This window comes from Alligator sinensis, unplaced genomic scaffold, assembly GCF_000455745.1.
Source record: "Alligator sinensis unplaced genomic scaffold, ASM45574v1 scaffold489_1, whole genome shotgun sequence".
Classification (NCBI taxonomy): domain Eukaryota; kingdom Metazoa; phylum Chordata; order Crocodylia; family Alligatoridae; genus Alligator; species Alligator sinensis.
In genome coordinates, this window is record NW_005841901.1 from 3,352,955 (window position 1) to 3,375,056 (window position 22,102).

The following is a 22,102-nucleotide window of genomic DNA, read 5'->3' on the forward strand; positions in this document are numbered from 1 at the left end:
CTTTATTCTGCTTCCTGGCTTCATCTTCCTTAATTGTCAAAGGAAGATTTTCTTCTGCAACTCCTAACAGGCTGATTTTTTAAGTTGAAATGTACACATGTATCAGTTACCTACAGTAATACTGGAACTAGAGCTGTTGAGCAAGGTTTTCATAGGAATCCCAGCACCTTCTTCCACTTGAAAAGACGTGGAGTTTATGAGTAAGTGAGGGCATTGTCTCTCTACTTTTGGAAGCAACTGTTATAATAAAGTGATTTAACTTGTGTGTGGACTGAACCAAATAAGAGCCATGTCTAATATATCAGCATCTTAAAGGCTCACACCTCTTCCTTTTGGGTCATGGTAACATTCCCCTGTATCTGAGTGGTTCAGGGTCTTGACAGTTACTCAGTAAAAGAGAGGGCCCGATTATGATCCCTCTTACCTCAGGTGTAACTTGATGCAGCTCCATTGATTTTAAAAAGTTACTGTACTCCTAACTGAGTTCAGAACTGGACCTAAGGATTCCAAAGGAACCATGTTGGCCTTTCAGGATAGCAAAAGAGTAGCCCCCATATGCTCGCTAGTTAAACAACTGCCACAGAATGATAGAATCTTAATGCCGTGTATATGTTTTTACATTTAACTGTATAACATAAATAAAACTTCCGGTGAAAGCAGGGCATATGATAGACTGCCTGTGAAAAGATACTGGATGATCTAGAAAAGGTACAGCTTCTGTATTGTGAACTAAGGTGGTTTTGAAACTAGTAAAACTTTTTTTTGTACTCCACTGAGACTTTAAATGCTAAGTTTCACCAGGGAGCAAATTACTACTGCCAAATGACTATTGAATTAGGTGCTTACAATGAAAAGTCCAGTGGTAATACTCTGACACATGGCAAAAACACTTGAGAAGATTTTCCCTGTCTTCTCCCACCTGTGAAAAGACAATAGACTGCAGTTTCACTATTGCTATTTATTACACTAGTATCATTTATTGGGCTTGTTAAATCAAAGAGTAAAACAGCAAGCAGTGCATGTTACTCCATAGTAAGCAAGGACAATTAAAATGCACATGTTGGAAGAGTCAAAATATAATGCAGATTACAGGTCTCTCTGGATTTTTGGTATTGTCAGTATTTTTGCATTTCAAGTTGACCTTTCCTTTGAGCAAGAGGTTTATGTCTTGTTTCCATAGAAATTCTTCCAGATGCCACTGATGAAATGCTGTCTTCCTAAGTCCATAGACATTTTGAAATAGCTGGTTTGAGTAGAGTGAGCTTTCCTTGTAGTCTCACTGAGTAAATTTGTAATGAATCACCATGCAAATGCTAACTGTTTTGCTACTAATAAAAGCTTTTCTGCTAACTTCCTTTGTTCAGAATTAGTTGATTTGTCTGAAAGGCCATACTACATGACATAACTCTGACATTTAAAAATGCCTCAAATGTAATTTTTTATTAAATACTTTATTTCATTTGATTTGCTCCTCATCAAGAGAGGGGATGGAGAGGCTGTGAAATAAGAGGATTAGATCATCTGCAGAGTGGGAAGAATATGGGCCTTTCTTAGGTAATGGAAGAGTTGGGGAAAGATCTTTTTTTAAGGGAAATATATTTGTTTAATTTACAACTAGTCAGAGCTAAGTAGTACTCTGTATTCTTATGGTTTGAGTGAATTTTATATAAAAATTAATCCCATTTTTTATCTTCTTTCTCCCCTACCACCCACGTCCAAAAAATGCTCAATTGGGTTTTGGAAAGAATTCTGCCATTTTCCAGAGCCTTCATAGTAACATGAATCATGAGTAAAGTTGTAATCATGAAACCTTAATCATATTAATTCAACTTTCTAGATTGATTGATTATAATATCTTGTGCGCACCCTCCCATGTAATGTTTTGTTCATCCTATAACTATATATGACCTTTTAAGAGGTATCATCTAGAAACATATTTTAAGTATGTCCCAGTAAATTTTTCCAAGTGGAAAAAAAAGCCATAAATGTGGATTAATAACCCTTTTTTTTCTTATTTACCTTATGTCACAAGGAGCTGCTGGGTTACTTTTTGACCTTCAGGTTCATATTCTGCCTTCGATTTAAAATGAAAATACAGCTTTTGCTCCTACTCTGATTCAGGGGTAAGAGGTTATTCCTTAAGTAAAACTATGACTGAACGTGGCATAATTTATCATTGACTGTTTATCTTCAAAAGAGGCACAGGGCTAAAATAGTATGTGGTTATAGATCAATTTTAGAAATCATCCATCAGAGCAGTATGTGGAAATTTGCATAGTGATTGCTGTAGTATAAATCAAAACCGAAATGTGACGCTACTGTCCTTGTAGCCAGAAGAAGTAAAAAATTGGTTGATTGGGGTGTGCAGAAGTGAGGAGAAAAGAGTGCAAGCTGTGTGGTGTCGCCTTCTTTCCCTGGGATTTTTTGGAAACACCATCACGTTAGTTCTCCTGGGTCTGTCCCTCGTGGTACATTGGTTCTACTGCTCTCTACCATCCCCACTCTGGCCCTATTGCAGCTTCTTCCTGGTGGCATCCCTGCCTGATATTAGGAATTGATGCTGTAGTCCTGGTAGCAAGCAGCATTGAGAAGCTGGCACCCTGACAAGGTGTGTGTTTCCATTCCCTGAAGTTACTGGAATTTGTGGGATTGGGTTCCATGCTCCTTCCCACTTGAGGAAATGGAGAATTTGTGGGATACCTGCACCACCAGTGATCGTCTCTGCTGGCAGAAACAATATGACTCTTTGTGGAAAAAGAAAAGATGCAAGCTGAGGGCTCGGGTCTGTTCCTGATTCCATTGGAGCAATACCATCAAGACTTGTAGGATGGTAGCAGTACAATAAAAAACAGATTTGGACCCAGAATGACTGAGTGCTTGGGGTATCAAGTTGTGTTTGTTTTCCTCTGCCTGCACTAGGATATTCCAGAATACAGGGCTTGCCAGTTTCCTTCTTTTTTCTCCTGTGTATAGTTTTTGCTGCCCAAAAAGTTTTGTTAATACACAGTTACGTTGACTGACTTTGCCTCTCACCTTCCCTAGATGTCAAGTGCAGCTCTACGTACAGTTCTGAAAACCAGGGAACAGAGTTAACATACCAGCCCTGCCTGACAGCTTCAGGTCTGCCACTGGTGCTGGCAGGAGTCACTAGGGATAGGCTGGAAGTAGGTTTTGGCTAGGGAGTAAACAAACGTGCCATTCATGTGGTGTGTGCTGCGTCCCACACAATTATCTTCCATCATTTGTTTGCAAACACTGCAATTGCCTTACACTGCGTTACAGAGAGCAACTGTATTGTTGCCGGGTGTAATTGCTTGCAGTAGGTTGTCACAGCCCACAGAGAAGTCATCCGTCTGCACTCCAAGAGTGATCCTTCATGACTGTACTGAATTGCACAAATAGTGGGGCACACTGGTCTGTTTGTGCCAAGCAGATTCGTAGCAGTCTGGTAGCACAGAGGATAGTGTGCTACAGAAAAGTGATTTTGTTACAGAGCAGCTTTTAGGAAAAGATGAAGTCTAGTAATGCTCAGGTGGCTTATATGCAGTATTGGCAGCGGCAGCGATCCCTCACAATTGAGGATGGTTATTCCCATGGGTCAAGTAAAGGGTGGCAAATGAATTAGACCCAGTGGGAGAAGCCTGCACATGACTTGTTTTACATGAGCCTGTTGCACATCAGCATCCACACAGATCTTGGCAGAGGAGAAACCTGTGTCTAGTGACAAGGAGATCCAAGACAACTGGGGTTACTCAGTGTAAATGAAGCAGCAAAGTATAGGCTGGGTTTACCCAGGTAGTGTTGACTGAACACTTGTGCTACACAGCTTCTGCAATCTGAGAAAATGATCTGACCATTTCCCTGTCTGTACCTGTGTGCTGTGTCTTCACAGTGGGCACTTCTACACATGCCTCTACGGTACCATTGTTACTGTGCCGTCATTTAGTACTTCCTCTTGGTACTTGAAGTACTAAATGATGGCACGGTAGCAGCCCATCCTGAGCCATGCCAGTGGCACATGGTTATTTTTATCCACTACGTCATCATAGCAATATGCTAAAAAGAGAGAGCATGTTGCTACGGTAATGTAGCTGCAGCATCACGGTTTGTGTCCACCACGCTACGCATTGCTACAGCGACATAGCATCGTGTAGATGTGCCCACTGTTCCACCTCACGGTGAAGGACAGAGCACTGTCCGTAAGGGGCAGCTTGGGCCATCTCTAAGGAGAGGGCTGACCTTTGTGGGGTAGGTTGGGAATGAACTTTAACCCTGTGTTTCCTGGTTTTCCAAGTTGTATGCAGAGGTTCTGGAGGAACCACTGCTGGTCAGTCAAACATGAGAATTAGGATGTCACTGACACTCAGCTACAAAGCTCTGTCCCTTTCTTGGCACCTCCTGGCTGAAGAGGTCAAGGAAAGTAAGCCAAATGATAGTTGTGAGGCTGCACGGCTGTCAGACAATCCAGAGTTGAGAGAAGTCTGAGACCCCATTCATACCCTGCTTCAGAGGTGAGCGGAGAGAAGGGAGGCTCTGCCCATCCCTCTGCAGCACGGGAGTCACAGAGTTGTCCAGTGTGCTCTCCTCATCTTCCAGAGTCTACCCCATCTTCTGCTGGAATAGCAGCTGAGGACTATTTCACCAGGCACATGGGTTCCAGACCAATTTAAATGTTACCAATTCCCAGAAAAGAGGGTGAGAACTAGCATGAACACACAATCCCAACTTGTACCAGCAGAGCTACCCCTACTGTGATGCAGCAAGGGGTAGGTAGCTCTACCATAATTCAGGGTTGTAGCAGGAGCTCTGTTTTACAGCATTGTGATCTACTATCTCCTGAAACGTCTTTTTAAAATAATGAGCAAAGCCTGTCTGCTGTTTGCATGTCCCTCTTTTCCTGCAAGAGTTGGCAACAGGTTTCTGTACCAGTTTGAGGTTACTTATGTCAGCCATGTAACCTATTTAAAGAAGTCATTTCCTTCACTCCTTAAAATATTCTTAAGTCACACTGTCAGCACTTTGAGATGAGAAAGTGATAGGTGTGAACCCTTGGTTTGATTAAATGGAATGAATTATTCTAGAAAGCTGCTGTTTGTTTTCCCTGTTGTTTCTCATGATAAACTTACATTAACTGTTTTGCCTGAAGATGGAATTTGTGACACTACGTTGATCAGTGGCAGTCATCTGCTGCTCCTTAAAGTAGGGCGGTATGCTGTGGGCGGATTTCCTGAACCCAGTAATCTTTTCATGCTAATGTTGATGAGAATCACAGCTGCTCAGCTGATCGTGTGCATGTAACTGAGGAAGCGGATGAGGCATATGAGTTATGATGACTATCCTGAAGCTGCTGCTTATTGGAGACTTTCATTTTTCCTTCCAGTGCTATTTTCCTTGACAATATTGCTGAAGTAAAATCTGTGAGTGTTCATGTGGATTTTGGACTATTTATGTGAGAGATTTTATTTTCAAAGATAAACTTCTGCTGGCCTTCCTTTATAGCGCAGGCACATAGTGCTGTAGCAAGGGGGGCAGGGGGAGCGGGGTGATCACCCCAGGCACCGAAGCAAAGAGGCACCAACTGGTGCTGCCTAGCTGAGGCAGGATACGGGACAGAACTGCGAGCAGCTCATTTAGGGGGTGCGGGGATGGGGGAAGGGTGGCTTCCACTGCTGCATGCATTCCTGGGCAAGCATGTGGGGGTGCCCCCCAGATATGTGCACAGGGTGAGGGTGAGCTGCCATGGTGGGCTTTGCCCTGGGTGCCAAACTTCATTGCTTCTGCACTGCAGGCACAGCAACAAACATGCTCAGTGTGCATTTGGAAAGCTGCCGAGGGCAGGATTTGAACCCACGGTACACCTTAAATTGTCCAGTTAGTTTCTCAGATGGCCAGAAAACCCCGCTGCCTTGTTTGAGCTCTGGTCCTTCAGCACATCAGCAAATAGATTCCTCTGGTGGGTCATGTAATCTGAGATGCACTGTGAATCAGCATTTTAGCCAAAATAATATATGAGCCATCACATGAGCCATAGGTGAGCATTAATCAATTTTACTTTATATGTAAGTCTCTCTTATCTCCCCTAAACTGGCTCAGGATTGATTTTAGCAACTGTCTAGAACCCATTTCCCCGCTCGTGAAGCAACTCTTAAAAAAAATTACAAATGAGCAATGCATCAAGAGCCAGAAGATCATGAGATGCAGGCCCTCTCTTCCCCCTAGTTTTTATATCTATATCTAAATATAAAACTAAGGGGAGAGAGGGCCTGCATCTCATGATACCAGTTCAAACAGCTTCTAATTTGGCATTCTTACTTTTTTATTAAATGCTTTTAAGACATACTAGTTTTCCAAATATCATGAATAAGGATATAGCATTTGAAGATTTTCGAAATACCGTCTGTTGAGCAATAAAATAAACCATTCAGCCTTTAATTGTATAGTAGTGTTATCACCCAGCTCTTAATATTTCATGATGTATCCTTCATTGTGGTTTCCAGAAAAAGAGAACAGGATTTGTCTATATTTAATTATTTAAAATCGGGCCAGTTGGTCTTTTGAGAAGCAGTATCTGAGGTGCAATTATTTGTATATAGAGACAAAACACTCAAGCATAGTTTAATGTCAGTGGGTCATTCTAGGAAAAAATGTTACTAAGTCTATTCAAGATCAGGCATGTAAGTCAGTAGAACACAACTCCTTATGAAGTCAGGGTTCCTGTTACCAAACAGATTATCTAGGTAAGTAACAAGAATTGCATTAATTTTCTGGCATGATGCATTCATATCAGTAAAATCAAAGGCAAATTCATAGGTGATGGTAACTGGTGTACTATAGCTACAGAAGTAGCTACACAACTGTGTGACATGTCTTTCACTTGCCTGAGAATTAGAGTATGTTATATGTTATAATTCCAGTCCTATGTGTTTGCATATGTAACTCTCATTGAAGTCATTATGTTGAGAATACAGCATCAGCCCTGCTTTGAATGCATACTTTCTCTTCTGGTGGTCCCTGTTCTATATAATGATGAGAATAGACTGTTCTAAAGGTATTCACTACTGACACTGAATTGTACATGGGTGGCTGATAAAAAGCTTAGTGCTTGGGAAGTGGTGCAGAACTTGAATAAGAGGTTTTATTAAAAACTTTGTTAAAATTGATATAAAGAAAGAATGTGTAGTCCATTGCAAGGATTCTTTTTTTCTGTCACTCCTGCTAGCCATATGGTTATTTCTCTCTTCTTGATAGGTGCTGAACTCTGTAGGAAAGGGAAGAGGCTTCTTTATTTTCATTAAGTAGGTCATTCCCAATTGGCTTATTTTTCATAGCTCTCCCACTTTTGTTTTGTCATTCTTAATGTAGAATGAGTACTTGGGCCTTAAAGCTTGATCCAGACCAGTTTCTCAACCTTTTCAGGCTGGCATACTGAGAAGTGAAGTGAAAAATGTCTACAGTTTCCCTTTATGTAGACTGTAAAGGAGGGATCTATGATGTTAAAAAAAGCATTGATAACAAATATAGCCTATAGAATTTGTCAGAGGTTGATGGAGAATACTTTCCCTGAAGGTTAGGAGTGTTCAAGAAGTAGGGAAGCAAGGTTTTCTTTGATTTAAACTGTAGTGAATCTTCCTCTGTTGTATGAGACCTTAGATTGCCTTTAAGGTCAATCCCCCAGTTTTGCTGGCACAACTTGGTTCAATAGTAGTAGCAACAGTGGGAGTCCTTGCGTGGACAGCTGTCTGGGTCCAGTTGTCATTTTCAACACCAAAATAAGATTAACAGCACAGTGCTGGAAAAGGTTGCCATTGCCAGAAAGGCAGTAGTGTTCCAACTTCCTAAGGCCAATTTTGCCTATATACTTGTACCAGTTTAATTGGTCCATGATGCTGCACTGATTTGATTAAACTGATGCAGTTTTGTCTGTATGTAAACCAAGGCTGGGTGCATTTAACCCAATGACATTTTTTCTAATATTTTTCTTCTCAGTTTAGTTTCTTGTCAGAACAACATCACTTTTTTTCACCTTAAAGTATTTGGGTTAAAATGAGCAATGTATCCTGCTCTTTAATCTGGATCTAGTAGTCTGTAGCAGTGCTCCACTTACACCCTCTCCTGGCTTTTGATTCATTGCTCATTAGGCACTTATTTTTAAAGTGAAAAGAAGAATTATGATGTTCTGGAAAGATAGCAGTTAGAAACTATGAAGTGCAGCAAAGTGAAGCTTAAGGCATCAGAGATGTCTATAGCAGCTTGGGCTAAGACAAACAAGGATGTGTTTAAGTACATTAGAAAAAAATTTAAGAGGTGTTGAAAATAATTCAGGAAGGTCAGAACATTTTCTGTTTGGTGAGTGGAAAAGTGGGATGAAAAACACTTTTTCTAGGAGGAGGATGAACTACAGACAGATGGTAACGAAGGAGGAAGTTCATCAGGGGGTATCCATCAAGAATGTCCATCAGGGATAAATATTTTAAAATATTGTACCCAAGAGATTAAAGAGCTGTCTGAGGAGATCATTGGCATCCTGATGTAAAGTTGCAATATGTCTTTGAATACTGGGGAAAACTGGAGAAGACTGAAAATGGCTAAGATTGTGCTGTTACACAAAAAGGAGCAAATGGGATGACCCCAAGTCATTCTAACTTGGTTAGCATGATTCCATTCCCCAGCAAAAGAATCAAAATGGCTAGAAGGGATTCAAAGAACTAAAGAGTATTTATTAATAGAACCAGTCAGCGTGGTTTTATGAAAAAGGCAACTTTTCAGACAAACCTGAAATCATTTGTTTTTGTTGAGATTTACAGGTTTGATCAATAAAGGTAACTGGGTCAATGCAAAGTACTTGACTTATTGCCACTTCTCAGTCTGACTTTAAAAACATTAGCACAATACAATCTCAATCGGGCACATGTTAAATGTGTTGAGAATTGGCTCACTGAAAGATCTCAAAGCAAATTGCAGAGGAATCACTGTTGAATGGAGGTTCCTCAGGTTCGTCCTGAGATTAATGCTATTCAGCATTTTGACGAGCGAACTGGCAGTAAATATGAAAACACTGCTGATAAAACTTTTCAGATGACACAGATTGGTGTAGTGGTGGATTAATGAGTAAGACGAGGCAGTCAAGCAGAGAGACCTGGATTGCTCGGTAAACGGAGCACGTTCAAATATGGTGTGTTTGAATGCATCCACATGCAAGGTCATGTATGTCCGAACAAAGGCAGCAGGCTGCACCTGCAGACTGGGAGGCTGTATCTTGGAAAACAGTGATATTGAAAAGGATTTCAAGGACATAGAAGGAAAAAAAACTCCACATGAGCTCTTCCAGACTTGGCCTATGTGGGGGCCGAGGGGGAATCGAGGATCAGGAGTCCTCGGGAACGCTAGCTGGGGTTGCAGCTGCAATCCCGTGATGGGAAGATGGGTACTCTCTATCACCGGAGCGGAATCAGGCACAGACGAGACACGTATCAATTGGAAAAACAGAGGTAGCTTTACTTACACTGTAGAGTCGTATACAGCGCAGGCAATCGTAGTTGCAACAATTCTACTCTCTAATCGGTAATCGAGGAGCTCTTGTAGACCGGGTAGCTCAGGTCTAACTCAGGCATGCAACACGGAGGATACGTCGCAAGGCTTCGCCGACGGGGAGTCGTTGCCAGGTGATCAAGCTGCCGGAGTTCCACTCCAGGGGGAATCGCGGAGTTCTCCAACTAGGGCGGAAACGCCCCTAACCTTTTATACGGCTAGCAAGCCAATTGCCAGCTGCCACGTGGGAATAATTTAACATCAGCCAATCGTGTTATGCAAATCTGCATTTCCTCGGCGGGAACTCTATCCACGCCGGAAATCTTCACCATGCCGAGACTTCCCCTGCCTTACCATGCCTTGTGCTAGAAAGTTCCACTGTGTCGAGGCACTAATTCAAATCAGCTCTGACAGCCTACATCTAAGTTTTTCTGGGAAAGCTAACCTCTTAGCTGTATGGGGCAGGAGGAACAAACCGGACAGTAGAGAGGAAGAAGAGAGGTGATCTTGACTGAGCATCAGGGCTAGAATACTGCCTGTAGTTCTGGTGCCCGCAGTTTTGGAAAGGAGCTACAAACAAGATGGGATGTTTAAGGGTTACAGTAGGGGTGTCAAAATCACCTGGGCCCCCAGGACCAGACCTGGGACTCCTTGCAGGCTGTATATAGCCTTGGGTGTGAGGGCTGCTGCAGTGGCCACCACCATGGCAGCAGCAACAGCAAGGGATCCAGTATTAGCAACAAGGGGGCCAGTAGAGGCAGTGAGCTTGAGGGAGTGAGTCCGGGGGTCTAGCAGCAACCTGAGCTTGCTGCCAATGGCCATGTCTAGTGAGGCTAAAGGGTCCCTGATTTCTGTGGTGGGCTGCACTTCCAGGGGCCCAGCAGTAGTCTGGCAGGGTGGAAAGAGGGGCTGTGCAGGCTGGATCTAGCCCATGGGTCACATGATTGACACCCCAGTGTTACAGCGAGCGATTTTTATTGAGCTACACCTGTTCAGTTCACCAGAACAAACCCTGTGAGGTGACTGGATGTGTGTGTCACTTTCTGCAGAGGAAATCCTGGATGGCAGGGCCTTTTCCACCCAAGAGAAAGGCATAAGCTAAGTGAACGACTGGAAGGCAATACCAGCCATTCTTGTTAGAAGCAAATGACTAATTTGTGAGTGAGGGTAATTTTAACCGTTACAACAGACAATCAAAGAAAGTGAAATGGAGAATCCCTCTCACTGTTTTCGAAGTCAGGACCAGATGTCTTCTGGGAGGCATGCTTTAGGCAAACTCAAGTGTATTGGGCTTAACATGTGGTAATACATTAATGACTTCTGATAAGCAAAGGTCAGACTAGATGATCTAATGGCCCCTTCTGCTCTTAATTTATGAAAATGTACGTATTTTCACATTTAATTTTGTTGCAATTAAGAGCATAAGCTGGAAGAGGCATCTCCTGCGTCATCTTTGTGCACTCATATCATATAATCCCATTTATATGTATGTGAAAGAAGATGGTTTAACCAGATGCAAAAAAGGGGTTGGACAATTTCTTGGCAGAAAGGTGCATCAGTAGCTATTGAGTATGGGAGTTCGGGCCACAGCCTCTGAACCAGAACTTCCTAGAACCTAAATGCTGGAGGCTTCAAGTGTCAGGAGCAGTGGGAAAAGACCTGGTCATATACCGTTTACTCTTCTTTCAGCAGCTGCTCTCTGCCACTGTGCAACACGGGTGGGATGCTGGGCAAGATGGACCTCTGGTCTGACCTGGTAAATGGCAGTTCTTATGTTCATACATTTACTAAGCTGCGCTTTCAGATCTGTTAGGTGTTTTATCTCCCACTACTCCTATTGCAGGCCTGTCCCAGAACCTGCTGTTCTGAAACTTATATTTTCCAACCTAAATTAATAGTCCATGTTCAATGAATTGTATATTCAATTATATTATTTATAATAATTAAATTGAAATTCCCTAGTGTAGCTGAAATTGAACCCAAAGCTTTGTACTGTTTTACTTGTACCAATATGCCTACATGGGTATGGCTTCCTGTTATGAATGTGGCTGTTCTAGCATAAAAGGCACAGTTTATATCTATTTAGGATTGTACGTATATAGCCACACGTAAGAAATGGCATCGTGAACCAGAAGTTACCAGTAGAAAATATCTGTTTAAACCAGGCAGACTTCTAGATTCAGATATAACACAGTGCTGTCATCTAAAGGCTGCTGAGTCAAGTGACTAAAATAACAGATTCAAGATGTGTGAAATAATCACTCATTTTCAGTGGCATGAGTAAACTTTATCAGACTGTTGAGTGTTTTAGTTTGCATTTTTTTTCTAGTGTGGTTTGATTCATTTGAAGGGAAAATGATGAAGGATTAAAATAGTTGAATAACCTTGCAAAAGCTATAGTTTTTTCATTCTTAATATAATTCGGAGGGAAGGAGTGAAATAGGAGGAATAGAAAGCATGTGGAAAGAGAGGCTCTGCACCCCACATCTACCATTGACTATGCATGCAGTTAAACTATTTTATCTCTTTTTCAAATGCCACTATCCTTTGCTAGTATATTTTTTTCCTGATGTTTTATGAAGTGAAGCACACAGGAAATGAAAATGGTAAGGGACAAAATCTATATAGAGGCATTTCAGCACTTTGAGAAAAGAAGATAAAAGGGAAAATGCCTGATAAAGTTCCATTTTACATTTATGACTTTTCATGTGTACCAGACATTTGAAACCTGTGTTTCACAAGAAAGATATTTGTTTGAGACTCTCAGGGAATGGACTGATTTTTTTAGCATGTATTCATGTGCCTTTTTTCCCTGGTATTTTTTGAGTCTGAAAATTCCAAGTGAAAGTGGGACAGAAAGGGTTGCAGTTTGCTCTGAGCTGGGCAGGGCGATCAGAGTTGCATAAATCACCTGAGCTGAAATGAAGTGGGAATTGGCCTGATTCTTACCTGGGTAATGAAATCTGCTGCACTCCCCCCACCCTAATCAAAAAGGTGTAAACTCTTTACAGGGGGAACAATAAAAGAAAAGACATCTAAACCAATCATAGACATTAACTTTGATGTAAGGCAGTTCAAAGTTTGGTGAAATTAATTCAAACTAACCAAGCCTAAGAGACAATCACTACTAACTGATTTGGGTGGAGCCACTTAGAAGTAGGCCTTGATTTAATAGCGGGGTGTTGACTCTTCTCAGAAGAGGTTGGAGGCTATATAAGCACAAATTAGATGGTCTGGCCAATAAATGGGTACATCTGTTCTCTCATTTTCCAGGAGCTGCTGCCTGATACAGATGTCTAGAAAAGATTTCAAAACAAGAGAGGTAAGTATATGCTCTACAGTTTTTATTATAGCAAAGGATTTGTCTAGACTCTGATTGACAAAGGTTTGTCTTTATCTTGACTTCAGCCACCTGAGGCCAGCTCTGGATTGTATTGCTGTGTCTGTACCAATGCAAACCTATAGCATGAACCAGATAAACCACAGTTTGCACTATAATCTAGCCTGGTTTCATGCAACCAGGGTTAAAATGCAACCAGTGCAGGTAGTAGTTTGGCCAGCTTGTTTTGCACAAGTTCATTTATTAGTGGTGGCTGGCTGCTACAGTTACCTAGTCTGGATAAGGCCTAAGAACATTAGCATAGCCTCTCAATTCTGATTTGAGTAATGCATTTTCGGTACAACCGACGTGTAATTTTTCATACTTGTTCTGCTGTGTTTTATCTTTGTAAACTTTGCACGCCCTCTCTGTATACTGTTGATACCGTTTTTCCAGGGAGTTCGCTGGTGGTATGCTGCTTTGAAACGGTGTTATTATTGCATTTTCTTATGTTTGACAAAGAGGAGAGTGTTTGTGTTGCAAGGGCTAAGGCATCTATTTGTTTCGAGATTAAGAAAAGGAAACTGTATTCCTGTGGTCAGGGCTTCAAAAGCATTCGTCTGGTGACTAAGCCCTTGCCTATGTTACGCAGTTCTGCCAGTAGAGCTATGTCATTTCAGTCCACAAAAAGATCATACCTTACAACCGATGTAGCTATACAGGCAGAGCCCCCAGGGTGGACACAGCCCTGGTAGCCAAAGACAGCCTACTGCCAGAGCCCTTGTCATTCAGGGGCTGTGGTACAGCTCTGGCAGCAGAAAAATTGCTTCTGCTGACAAACCTGTATCCACCCCTGGGAGCCTGTCTGTCTCAGTACTGTTGCTGCAGTGAAAGTAGCAATAGCCTTTGAAGTGCAGATGTAGCCTAAGTGGAAATCTGGCTCTAGCTAGTGCAGAGACTTATCCTCTTAAATTTTACAGAATGTCTGGTTATTTTCTTTATTTCTAACCCTGATGTAGATTGAGAGAACTCCCCACCTCCCATTGCCAAATGTGAAAGTGTTCACTGGTACAGGTTCCTTGCAATCAATGTCTTCCTATGGAGTTGTCATTTTGTGAAGGGCAGACCCACTCTCTGTGTCAGGCAGGAGGTGGGGCAGGGTGGCACTAAAGAGTGACTGGTTCAGAGAAGCATGAACCTTCATAGGCAACAACCAGTTTTTGTCTGATATTATCTTACAGGCTGTGGCTTCCAAAGTCTCATGCCTCTCTGAACCAGTCTTTAAGGTACCACGTGGCCTGGCATCAGAATAACCCCCACCCCCCTTCTCTCTGTTGTCCTTAACTCTGCCAGCAGCATCAGAGTGGAACTGACATGGGTCGGATGAGTTGTACTTGCTGGTCAGGGACCAGTGACACTTAGGAGGATTGTCATCTTCATTGCTTGCGTGGGGAAGGTTATGAGCAGCAAGCAGCAAAAGGAGGCATTGGAGTTCCCTACAGGAGAGGAAAATACAAATGTACCGAGTGCTGGAAAAGTAATGGAGACTCATTCCTGACACAAACCAGCTCTTACCTCCCAGCTGCTGGTGTTTAAAGGGGATGGGGGGTGGAGTTTGTGATTTCATAGAAGAGGTGGTGGACTCTCCATCCTTGGAGGTTTTTATGACCAGGCTAGACAAAGCCTTGCTTGTGATGATCTAGTTGGGAATGGGCCTGTTTTGAGCAGGGGGGTGGACTACATGACCTCCTGAGGTCCCTTCTGACCCTCATTTTCTGTGATTTGATGCTTGGTCTAAACACAACAGTGCCACCTTAACTAAAAGCATTAATTTTGGTGAACAGGAATAACTTCAGTATCTAAGATGTCTTATGAGAAATAACTTGTGTTTCATCCCTGGCCAGATCAGCCTTGTTGAGATCTCAGAGCCCTCCCTCAAAATGGAATTGGGGAGCAGGGAGTTGGGCTGCCTCTGGCCTTGCTCGATGGATTCCTGGCCTGCCTTCGCTTATTGTCATTCTGGTGCCCATGACCCTGGGCCTCCATTGGGCCAAGTGTTATATCACCAGAAAAATACCTTGAGCCTTGTTTGCTTCCAGCTGGTAGCCTTAGTCCTTAAGCTGCCTCCTGTCAAATTTTAAGATGTAGCTGTGAGGTAAACTGAGGCTGTAGATGAAGGAATAGGAGCGTGGGATTCATGAGGCAGGTAAAAGATGTCTGTGGCAGAATGGTTTAAGACTTGAAAAAGAAGAGTTACATCTGAATTAAAGTTTTCCACTAGTGCTGAGAGCTCCCAAGCCTGGCCTTACATGAGAGCTGGAGGTCTGCTGTTGAAAACTTCAGTGAAAATCCTTCTACCAATTTGCTTTTTAAGTTGTTCTTTTAGTGCTTACTAATAACCTCTGGCTACAGCATTTGAGCTAAGTACTTTGTTTTCTGGCATTCACATAAGTAAAGAATTGAGTTGTGCTGAGTTCAAAGTGTGAATCTTGTACAGTTAAGACTACAAAAGAAAGTAAAGTTCAAGCTGCCCCAGCTTTGCATGTGCAGTTTTGCACTGAGAGTAAATTGAAGTCCCAGTGTTTCGTCTTGAATGAATGAGGGACATAATAGATGACGGTATAAAACACTGCCTACAAAACCTGGGGCCCAGCTTAGCGAGCTGACCTAACAACGCAAAGGAAATGATAAAGCTCAAGTGAACTTGATCGCACTGTACATGAATAACATCCTTTTCTCTTTAATATCTATCTCAATTTGCAGTACTCATTTTGTTAAATTAATGCCATTGAACGCAAACAATATGCAGCTTGACAGAGTTAATGTTGCTGTGAGAACCTGTGGTCTAATGCTAGCACACTTATAGTGGAGTTCAGGCAGGGATGTATTTTTTTTTTCATCCTTTCTTCATTTCTTTAAACGTGTCCTACAATGTTAACTGTGCCATTCCTCTGTATTTATTTATACTAAAGTGCTAGTGGCAACCAGAGTTAACACTGTCATTGTAAGAGTCTGTTTCCGTTGCTCAGTTACCTTCTAAAACTTTGCCTTTAGGAAACCATAGAGAACCACAGAGGGCAGATGTACAGAAAATGGAGCACAGTTCCAATGAAGTCTTTTACAAAGGTGCACATTTTTGCTGCTGAACTGCACACCTTAACCTGGCTCCTAAAAGTTTCTGCAGTGGTAGCCATAGTACCCCTGGCAGCTCGTACATCAGTGTGTGCTCTTACCATTTGAGAAGATGTGGGATGGAGAGAGGTCATGGACCAAACCTCTTTGAAATGTGCATCCACAAAAGTGCTGCACTCTCTGGGGGCTTTGTCACATGTATACTTGGCTTATGTTAACTGCATTTGAAGTTAACCGAGCATTCAAGTAGTAAAACACATGCTAAATGCCATTACAGTGTAGCAAAGTTAGGACTTTTCCTGCAAGGACTATCTCCAGATTGTATTATCTAAAATGAATTGAGCTAAAGTTCAACAGTTCCATGGAAGTAATACAATCAGGAGGCTCCGATGCGATGCCAAGGCTAGAGTTAAAAAAAAGAGCATTTTGTTGGTCCCAGCCCTTGCAGCATACTGGACTCTTCAGCAGCTCTGGCACTTAGGATGTGATTTATTTAAAACATGGGATGCATTATCTTGCAACTGCTCAGAAAACTTTCTAACTCATAGTGCTGGTTACTGTAATCTAAATAAAACATGTCCTAAGTGCAACCTGTGACATGGCGCACTGGAACAATGCAGTGACTGCAAACAGTAGGACAAACAGTAAGTACCCCATGCAGCTTCCCCCCAAACAGTATGATTCCACACTGCCCCCTACTGAAGATTCTTTTATAATGCGTCTTGACAGACAAGAAGCAAAGCGAATGAATGCTGGGCATAATCTTAATGTTGGTGTTACTTGACTTTTTGGTACTTAACTGATCATTGCAGGTTTAGTTAGACCTCTAGTTAGAGCTCATGTCTGGCTTTTTAGATGTGAGTCCAGATTTTGGGAGGGGGAATGTGACGATGTTAAACAGAGTAGAATTTGCCCATTTTTCAACCAGCAGTAGGTAGAATTGCCAACTGAGTAGGAAATAAAATCTATTTGTGGAGTAAATGGAAGAAATCTGAACAATAAGAACTGTAAGGATTCTTTCTATTTAGGGACTTAGTAGAATAGCATGCTCAGAACCAGTGGTGCTCAACCTTTGGCCTGTGGCGGGGGGTGTATGGGCTGGATCAGTCCCTGGGGCCTGTTACTGCCCCTTCCCTGCACTGTGTGCTGGGTCTGGGTCCTGTAGGCCTGGCTCTGCCGCCTCTTCCCCCTCCATTCCCCTTTCCCTCCCCGCCCTCTCCCGCTGCACTCCAGGATTGGGTCCCTGGGACCCAGCACTGCTCCCAACCCTCACATCCTCCTTGGTGCCAGACTTGAATCTTGATGGCCTGCCACCAGCCCCTCCCAGCCCCCAGCTCGCCATCCAGTGTGGAGTCTGGACCCATGGGGAACCCTGCGGGTCAAGTGCTGTCAGGGTTGAGCTCTAAACCAGCGAGGGCTAACCTTTCTGGTAGGTAAGCCACCATTAGCCCTGCACCCTCCCCAAGTGCCACTCTGTTTCTGTTCCCTTACACCATCTGCTGCTCTGCTTTCTGTACCCCCTGACCAATCTACTGCTCTACTTGCTGCCCCATCTGCCACTGTGCTACCTGTCTCCTCCCCGATCTGTTGAATGCAGGGCTATCCCTAGGGGTGGGCAAGTGGGGCCGCTGTCCTGGGCCCTGCTCTTTGTGGGGCCCAGTGGCTGCCACATGCCACTGGCTCCACAGTCTGGACACTCACCCCTCCCTCCCCACTTGGCCCCACACAGGCTGATATGCCCCGGGCCATGCACACCCCTAGGGACGGATGGCTGCCTGTCTGTCACACACGGAAATGCTACTCATCCTGCAGGTTGGCCACCCCTGCTCTAAACAAAGAACAAGACCACCATTTTGCTTTGGTTGCTAAGAGTAGAATTCACTGTATAGTTTTGGATGTTTTGTTTAGCTAAATACATTTCAACTCTAATGCAGTAACCTCCAAACAATGTGGTCAGTTTAGCAATTAGAAATGTAGAGATAAAGCATTATATTTAGCTAAAACTTCATCTTTAAAAACACGTGTTCCCCTGTTCCATGACCCAGACAGAGATAGCCATCTAGCTAGGACTTCCTTTAGCATTTCATAATACGAAAGCATATTTTATTTTATATAGAGGTTTGATATGGAAATCTGGATCTAACTTGCACTGTTCTGTTGGCATAACTTTCGTGAGGATTAGAAAAGATCTTGCCTCTCAAATGTAGTAGCTAGAGGGCAAAACTCCCTTGTATGGACACAACTAAGTGGACAGAAGAGAGCTGCTGAGCCCAGATTTAGACACTCCAGTAATCTGAGATCCCACTCCAGTTTCAGTGGATCTTTAATGGGAGCTGGATTGGGTCTTAGGTGAGTCAGCACCTGGAAATGAGAAATGAAAAGTCCTTGGAAACAAATAAATGTTAAGTGGCAATATATTCTGTGGATGGAAGGAAAGGTAGTCAAAGCGGTGCAGAATCGTTCCAGGAAGACTTTTGCCTGCACAGGGCTTCTTTGTTGGCTGTCTGCACTTCTGTGCAAAAGGCTTGAGGCATGCTGGAGAGAGTGAGGGAGTAGCTAGTGATTCTGCAGCCAAACCATAATGGCCATGGAGCCGTTCTGCTGGGACTTGATCATTTGAATAAATAGAGAGAAGGATTTCTACTCTCTTCCCCCTCACCACCCCTCAAAACAGAGCAGCCATGAAAAAAAACAACACATTTATTGTGGCATCGTGCAGAAGTCAGGATTTCGTATTACAGAAGGGAATAGATGTTTTCAATTCTGTACAGCAGGAGTGGGAACCTGCAGCATGCTTGCCACAACTGGCATGGGCAGCCTGTGTGTGTGGCATGTGACAGATTGGGAAGGGAACAGGCAGCCCAGTGGAGAGGCACTCAGGAAGGGTGCAGGGCTTAATTTGTAGCACATACAGCAAAAACCTTGGTCCTCACTGCTGTAAAGGATTGTTAAAATTTAAAAAGAAAGTAATTAAAAGCATCTCTAGAAATGTAGGTTTCTAATTGTTCTACTGTTTTGTTTTTAAGCTAATTTTAAGTTAGCCACCTTTTTGGAGTGCCTAAAGTTAAGCTCCTAAATAAATGGCTTGATTATATATATTTTTTAAAACGAAGTTGGTGATTGTTACATGTTTAATACTTGTGAAAATTGGCTGTTTTATTTGGGTACTTTCAGGTTTTCAAAATCTAGGCTTTGTGATTCTGACACTGAACTTTCTTAGACCCCATCTAAAGCACAATGTATAGAGTTTTAATGCCACAGCCATTTTTAAAAAAAAATTTAAAAGTTTTTTTCACTACATTTCTGTTAAATATCAGTGGTCAAATGCTACTGCCCATTGTTTAGACTAAATATGACTGACAAAAAAAGGAAGGTCTGGGATAGTGAGGTTACCAAGTGGATGGTGCTGAGCAACTCTGTCGAAGGAACTCTAATGACCTTCAACCCGCCCTCCCCCCCTCAAAAAAAAACAAAGTCAGGAAAAGGTTAGCTAGCCCTTTTTAGACTAAACCCTTTTATCCTGTTTAATGAAGGGAAGCAACATCATAAAGCTAATCTGTAGCTGGAAATGTCAGTACCATTAATAATTTGTTTTCATAAAAAAACAAGACTGAATGAACCATGAAAAGTAAGTTAATGATAACCTGTTTTTTGTTTCCCATATAGGTTTTCTCAAGCTTTGGAAATAATAGAGCACTTGGCCACTAATACACCTGAAATCTGCATTCACACTTGAAAGGATCTGCTTTGGAGTCCATTGCGTTTCCTAATCCCAGAATTCTTTCCTGGGAGGGGGAGAAAAGGACTTTGTATGAGAGGAATCTAAGATGATAATGTGACACAGCGTACCCGGGAAGTCTGTTGAAGAAGAAGGACTCGTTCTTGTTAGGTGGCTTTCTCTTTTCTAAAAGACCACCTTAAAGTCAACAAACAAAATGCCAGCTAAGACCCCCATCTACCTGAAAGCTGCCAACAATAAGAAAGGAAAGAAATTCAGACTAAGGGATATCTTGTCCCCTGATATGATCAGTCCTCCACTTGGAGACTTTCGCCACACCATTCACATTGGAAAAGAGGGACAACATGATGTTTTTGGGGACATCTCCTTCCTGCAAGGAAATTATGAGCTGTTACCTGGGAATGAAGGAAAAACAAGAGTTGGCCAGTTTGGTGAATTCTTCAGGGCAAACAGCACCTCTGACTCCATGTTTACAGAAACTCCTTCACCAGTGCTCAAAAATGCTATTTCACTTCCTGCAATTGGTGGTTCTCAAGCCCTTATGTTGCCCTTACTGTCACCAGTGACATTCAGTTCAAAGCAAGACTCATTCAGGCCGTCAAGGAATCCTCGACTCAGTTGTGAGCCAGTAATGGAAGAAAAATTGCAGGAGCAAAGCAAACAGTCAGAGGACGGGGAAACATACAAGGATGCTGACGTGTGGGAGCAAAGTGGTTCTACATCACATTATACTAATGGCAGAGACAGTCATTCATCCAGCCTTTCTGAACGATGCACTGATTGGCAAACAGTTGATTTATTTGAAGACAGTCAGCTTTCGTGTGAACTAACCAAGATGGAGACCAAGTCTGAAGACTCCCTTTCAGATCTTGCAGGCTCTCTTCTTTCATTGCAACTTGACCTTGGACCTTCGCTTCTGGATGAGGTCCTCAATGTAATGGACAAAAATAAATTGTAGAACTGGTACCTTATTGTTTCTATATACAATGATTAATAAAAAAGAAACCATAACCGAAGAGTACTGAAGAATAAATATATTAAAATATCAGCTGTATTTGCAGTTGTTTGACGGGTTTTCTAAAAATATTCGTAAAATACTATTTTTTTACCTATTGTTTTTCATGATTTTTACTACAGGAAGAGGATAAATTTTAATGAAAAAATTTCAGCAAACATGAAATGTTTTCAAGGACCAGTATTAGCTGTCAAAACTTAAGGAATATACTTTGGGGATACTACAACTTGTGACCATTAGTTTAGTTCACTTTTAGGAGCTTTTGAGCATTGAAGAATCTGTAAGCATTAGACAGGAGATTTTTAAGGTAAAGAATAAATAATTCAACATTACTTTACATGTAGGCCTCTCTTTAGTATCTTAAGCTGTCTTTAGATCCATTTTCTGTTTTCGCTGCACTGTAACTAGCTCTTCAGTGTTAAACTATTGCTTTGTGTTCAAATGTGGACAACTCGAGGGTTTTCTTTTCAAATATATTTGGCCAGATTCTCAGCTGCTATAAATCAGCATATACCTATTTACACCTAATTGAGGACTTGGCCCTGTAGCTATATATGAAATCATAAACCATCCGTTGCAAACAGGTAACACAAGCAAAACATAACTGTTAAATTATTTTGAAAGTTAAAATATATATTTTGTGCATAGTTTGGCGCTTTACTGCAGAGTCTACATTTACAGATACAGTATCTCATTGAAATAGTTGCTTGACTTTATTGGAGATCCTCTTAAAATTGTATATTTGTGTGTTTTGATAACAATATGTATTTATACTTCTCGCTTTTTTTCCTTCAATTATTGCCACAAATGCTTAAACTTGCAACTGATTTTTTTTTAAATACCTTTAAAAAGAAGGCACTGGTTATTCACAATGCTTGTGTTGCATGCTGCAACATCCAATATTTTGGAAAGTGTGACTCCTTTACAGTAAAGACATGAACTGCATAGATATGTTGTGCAATACAATAAAAAATAAATGTTTAAATTGCAGTGTCTTTTGTGATTAAGTATACAACTCTGAGTTGAAATTCTGGTTCTGACTCTCCATTGTGTTAGACCAGCTGTACGCTGTGGTGGAGTTATGCTATTATAAGATGAGTAATGCAGCAGAGTCAGCTTGATTACATGTCTTTGTTTTTAACTTTAGAGACGGAAGTTAGTTAATTTAAATAAGAATGTTGGTTATTTCTTGGCTAACTACAAAAAGATAGTTGAAAGGTCTATGTAGTGAGCTGTGACATACAGGCTGAAATCTTGACTTTCTGCTTGGGAGAGGGTGGAAAATGAAATTTGGAATAAAGGTGTTACGTTTCAAAACTTCCAGAACAGAAACAATTTGCGCTGCTTTTCCTGCCCAGAAACTCTTTCC

General features: G+C 42.0%; 1 protein-coding gene across 3 annotated transcripts in view; it reads left to right on the plus strand.

Annotated features, from left to right (window-relative positions):
* Nucleotides 1-21,721, plus strand: part of CDC42EP3 (CDC42 effector protein 3) — a 35,158-nt gene extending 13,437 nt beyond the window's left edge. The window contains exons 2-4 of one of the 3 annotated variants that reach the window (XM_025197624.1): nt 12,802-12,850; nt 15,902-15,973; nt 19,646-21,721. In XM_025197624.1, coding sequence (XP_025053409.1) covers nt 19,915-20,676 — 762 coding nt within the window. In that variant the 5' untranslated portion in view covers nt 12,802-12,850; nt 15,902-15,973; nt 19,646-19,914 and the 3' untranslated portion in view covers nt 20,677-21,721. The remainder of the gene's footprint in view (nt 1-12,801; nt 12,851-15,901; nt 15,974-19,645) is intronic. The other 2 variants (XM_006018432.3, XM_025197625.1) reach the window with 2 other exon arrangements.
* The last annotated feature ends 381 nt before the right edge of the window (nt 21,722-22,102 follow it).